General features: G+C 37.3%; 1 protein-coding gene across 1 annotated transcript in view; it reads right to left on the bottom strand.

The window, feature by feature from the left end:
- LOC143738551 (uncharacterized) overlaps positions 1 to 3,955 on the bottom strand; it is a 5,649-nt gene extending 1,694 nt beyond the window's left edge. Inside the window, exons 1-6 of the mRNA XM_077230555.1 lie at positions 3,713 to 3,955; positions 3,438 to 3,606; positions 2,143 to 2,418; positions 979 to 1,038; positions 518 to 577; positions 1 to 64 (exon numbers count right to left, since the gene is read on the bottom strand). The exon at positions 1 to 64 is cut by the window's left edge and continues 10 nt beyond it. Coding sequence (XP_077086670.1) covers positions 1 to 64; positions 518 to 577; positions 979 to 1,038; positions 2,143 to 2,418; positions 3,438 to 3,459 — 482 coding nt within the window. The 5' untranslated portion in view covers positions 3,460 to 3,606; positions 3,713 to 3,955. The remainder of the gene's footprint in view (positions 65 to 517; positions 578 to 978; positions 1,039 to 2,142; positions 2,419 to 3,437; positions 3,607 to 3,712) is intronic.
- Between the last annotated feature and the right edge of the window lie 656 nt (positions 3,956 to 4,611).

Raw genomic sequence — 4,611 nt, 5'->3', positions numbered from 1 at the left:
TTGTATTTGGCAACGCTCTTCACAGGGTAATAATCCTGGCTCCCTGTCACTGTATGTGGGCATTCTGAAAGGAAACCAATATTACATTCACAAAGCTTAACACTACTATAAACAAGCCATTATAGAATGATAAGTGGTTATTAAGCTAGAATGGGTTGTACTTAGTTACAGTTTTTTTATTGTAGTTATTATGGTACAGAAGTTGTATTGAACACTGGTAATTTACTGTAAATGTAATCAACACAAACTTTAGGGTTGGGCATTTGTAATAAATATATTGGCAAACAAAGACAAGTTAAATCCATGAATTCAAATCATAGCAAAGACTAACATGCTTTTGACTGTGAAAACCAAAACCAAAAGCAAAAACATGTATGTTACTTTCTGACTATGCTATTATGTTGCCAAATAATTGCCAGAAGACTGTAGCAAGGTACTACAGCTCACACTAATCAATTTTGTGGCATTCAGTCCACACTCCTATACAGAAAGCTGGACAAGCAGTACATCAACATACCTTTCCTTTTTTTCGGCCGCACTGTAGCGGGAGCAGGACAGCCTCCATCCACAACTTCCACTGTTAAACAAGGTAATAACAACATATTTAAATGTTTATGTTGGGTTTTCTGCAAGGATTTGTATCTAACAAAGAGCTGTAGAATATGATGTGTAGGCCCAGGACATCTCTGCAGCGCCACAATATTTCATTTAAAATGGTATTTTAACACAAATTTTGCCTTTAACAAATATTGCACCTCCTGTGATTTGAAAATTGCAGTAGGTCATATTGCGGGTTCGATAAGATTTTGATTAGTTGTTCAGCCCTACTGTTAAATAAACAATTGAACATATTAATTTGGACATCGCCCAAACCTAATAGACCACAGCCACTTACAAATGCAAATACAGCCTTCATGAAGACTCACAACAATTAATATAAATCCCAATGTATGGATTACACACATTACATCAACACACCTTTCCTTTTATTCGGCCGCACGATAGTGGGAGCAGGACAGCCTCCTTCCACAACTTCATCTGTTAAGTATAGAGAAACATTTAAAATATGTAAAAAAATATTTTAAAACATTTGCTAAATGTTGCATCCATGTCACCCACATGAGGAATACAATTAGGCACAGTTTATAATGAAGACTGGGCTTTATTTGTCAAAATGTTTTTCCAAGGTGAGACAGAGACCTTTAAAGAATGCTCTTTAGACACAGGCCAATTTCGAATAATACAACCAGGTGTCCTACACATTTCAAAAGTGACGGATGCAACTCTCCACAAAATAAAAGGAATATTGCATACATTCTGCAACATTTTCATATGATATTGCACAACGTGATATTGCAATTACGATAGTGAGTCAATATATTGTGCACTACGAATGCGGACGACACCAAAACACCCAGAAACAAAGTCTTAAATATGGGCAAACACAGGCATGATTGAAGTAATGAAGTAATGACAACAGCAGCAGTTCATGGAATTTGATGAGAGGTTCTAATCCAATAATCATTTTAAAATATATATACAGTGGTGGCCAACATTATTAAAACGGTTACATTTTTTGATGTTTTAAAAGAAGACTTCCTATCTTCAAGGCTTCATTTATTTGATCCAAAATACAGCAAAAACAGTAATATTGTGAAATATTTTTACAATTTAAAATATCTGTTTTCTATTTGGTTATATTTTAAAATGTAATTTATTTCAGTTATCCCAAAGCTGAATTTTCATTATCATTACTCCAGTCTTCAGTGTCACATGATCCTTTAGAAATCATTCTAATATGCTGATTTGATGCTCAAGAAACATTTATATATATATATATATATATATATATATATATATATATATATATATGTATTTGGCAGACGCTTTTATCCAAAGCGACTTACAGTGCACTTACAGGGACAATCCCCCCGGAGTAAAGTGCCTTGCTCACAGACACACTGTGTAATTTATTATTATTATTATCAATGTTGAAAACTGTTTTTTTTTTAATAATAATAAAGGTTTCGGGACTCTGAATTCGTTTACAGTTTCACATTACACAAAGTAAGAGTATGGTTTTGTGGGGCTTATAACTTATTTTCAATACTCTTCATATACTGTAGCTCCTTTCATGCTTACCTTTTTCAAAAGAAACTGGGGAGGCTGCTGAAGGTCCTTCTGGGGAGTGGGGTCTTTTCCCCAGGTTCTGGGATTGCTTTACCAAGGGTGCTAAAGAGGACACTGACTGTCCAATTGGGGACTTCGGTGGTCCAATAAGGGCTGCTGGAGGTCCCGTTGGAGCTGTTAGGGGATTAAGCAGGGCCACTGCTTCCTGCTGATTTGATATGACCATTGCTGGTCCTGTTGGGGGTTCAACTGGGGCTGATGAACTTTCAATTACATGTGGGGTCCAGCCTGCATTGTAGAAGTACATAATTATTTAGAAAAACATCGATCAACCTTTTTCACAATTTTAAGTCATTTTATAGAACAAACATCTAATCGATTAATCAAGAAGAAAAAAACAACAGTAAAAATAATCGTTAGTTGCAGTCGTAGTAGCAAAAAGAGATGTGTATAGACCTAACAAGTGCTGTTCTACCAAACTACTTCTTCCTAAGCTGTATTGATTTAATAGGTGAATGTTCTCAAGACATGTGATGGATGTTTGAGATAGTCTGGTGGATGACCAATTGTGCCATTTTTTCTACTGGAATTTTATAATTAAAATTATAGCATGGCTAATTACATTGTCTTCCAATTCAATTCAATAGAATAGAATAGAATGACACATTTATTTAGAACTTTCATATGTACTACTGTAGACCCAAAGCGCTTTACAATCATATCAGGGGTTCTCCTCAACCACCACCAGTGTGCAGCATCCACTTTGGTGATGTGACGGAAGCCACCGTAAAACGGCGCCAGTGCGCTCATCACACCAGCTACTCTGCTAGGACTAGTGTTACCACCTAAAAAGTTTAGAGCCCTGATCTGCAACATCTATAATGAACATGGATCACTAAGTTTAGGGCCAGACACTGTTTTAGTGAAAAAAGGCAGCATATCTGCATGCGTTTATAAAAGAAATTTCATTTCTTTAATCCACCATCACAGTTCAAGCTTGGTTTAGTATAAAAGCCAAATATACTGGATCGCCTGGTGTGTGCGCTCTATTTTATTTAAGATTAAAATGAAAACCAAGCAGATAAAATGAATGTTATTTTATTGGTACTTAAACGTGAGCAGCTAAATAGCTCGCTGCTTAGCTTTTAACCTCTCCCAATTAGTTTAGTTTTAGTTGTAAGCAAAAACCATCAATGATAATCTGAATGATCTATTAGTCAAGAGAAGGAAACCACAGGCTTACCTGTGAGGCTGTGACAGCATCAAATACAGGACATTTTCTAAAATAAATAACAGAATATTCTTACCTTGAATAACAATATCATACATGCCCTTAATTCTTTCAAGGCATGTGTGTGATGTCTCACTCAGCTGGCAGCGGGGTGCCAAAACCTCAGACACCCAATTGTTTGGCTTTTATCCAGGCTTGGAGAGAAGTAAAAACCCCCTTAACCCCAGGGCCTGCAATTTTTCTAGCTAAAAATACAAGGACACACATACAAAATTACATATATTATTTAAAACTATATCTAGCAACATTTGGAAAATAACCTGCATAAAAACAATACAAGAAATTGCATACCAACAACAGAGTTTCATCCTGTATATGAGAGGTAGTCCGATTATTTTTTTGCATTTGAACCCAGCTCTCCCTCTTCTGATCAAATCTTTTTAGTTTCTTTTCTAGCCTCAGCTTATGTGGCTGTTCTTTCTTGCATGTGTTGAAAGTTTTGCAGGCCACATTTAGATCTTTATGGCAGACCGTACAGTTTCGCCTGGTTGACCCCTGGCCTGGCATTTCTATTATAGATAAAGTAAGAGAGTGACAGATTTTGTGAAGAACTTCTTTCACACAACCAAAACAGAACAAGATTTAAATAAAAAAATGCAATACTTAGGCTACTTGAAAACACCAGGCTTCTGGAAGAGAGGAATAAAGAGAGATAGTGTGTGTGTGTGTGTGAGAGAGAGAGAGAGAGAGAGAGAGAGAGAGACTGAGAGTGAGACTGACAGTGAGAGTGAGACTAAGGCCCTGTCCCATTTCTCCCCCCTTAAAACTTCCACTTGGTTTTGAGTGCCCTCGAAATTAAAGTCCCCTCAACAAGGGAAGTGGAGTTGAAGATCTTTCCCTATGAAATGGGACACCACTATATGCAAATTAGCGCGGCAAACCTCACTACGTCACGCGCAGCAAACCTCACTACGTCACACGCAGCGTTAACGTGTCTACTACTATTTTCATTCAGAAAATGCCGGTTCCAGCTGTTGTGTGGCCTGTGTTCGTTTATCTACGTCTGATGAATCAACAGAGACATGTGGAATATAGAAGACGCATTCGGTTTTTTTTTTGTCTGTATTTAATCGTTTAGACGCGCACATGAAACCCAAAATATAGTTCGCTTGTCTAGTTGCAGTCCGTTTCCGAGCGCGCGCCGCCATGGGAACAGGGTCAACGTCTCTTGCGCAGATCATTGTGTTTAT

Source organism: Siphateles boraxobius, unplaced genomic scaffold (assembly GCF_051911475.1).
Source record: "Siphateles boraxobius isolate OS27281-9 unplaced genomic scaffold, OSU_SipBor_1 15, whole genome shotgun sequence".
Classification (NCBI taxonomy): Eukaryota; Metazoa; Chordata; class Actinopteri; order Cypriniformes; family Leuciscidae; genus Siphateles; species Siphateles boraxobius.
This window is presented reverse-complemented; position numbering and strand designations above follow the sequence as displayed.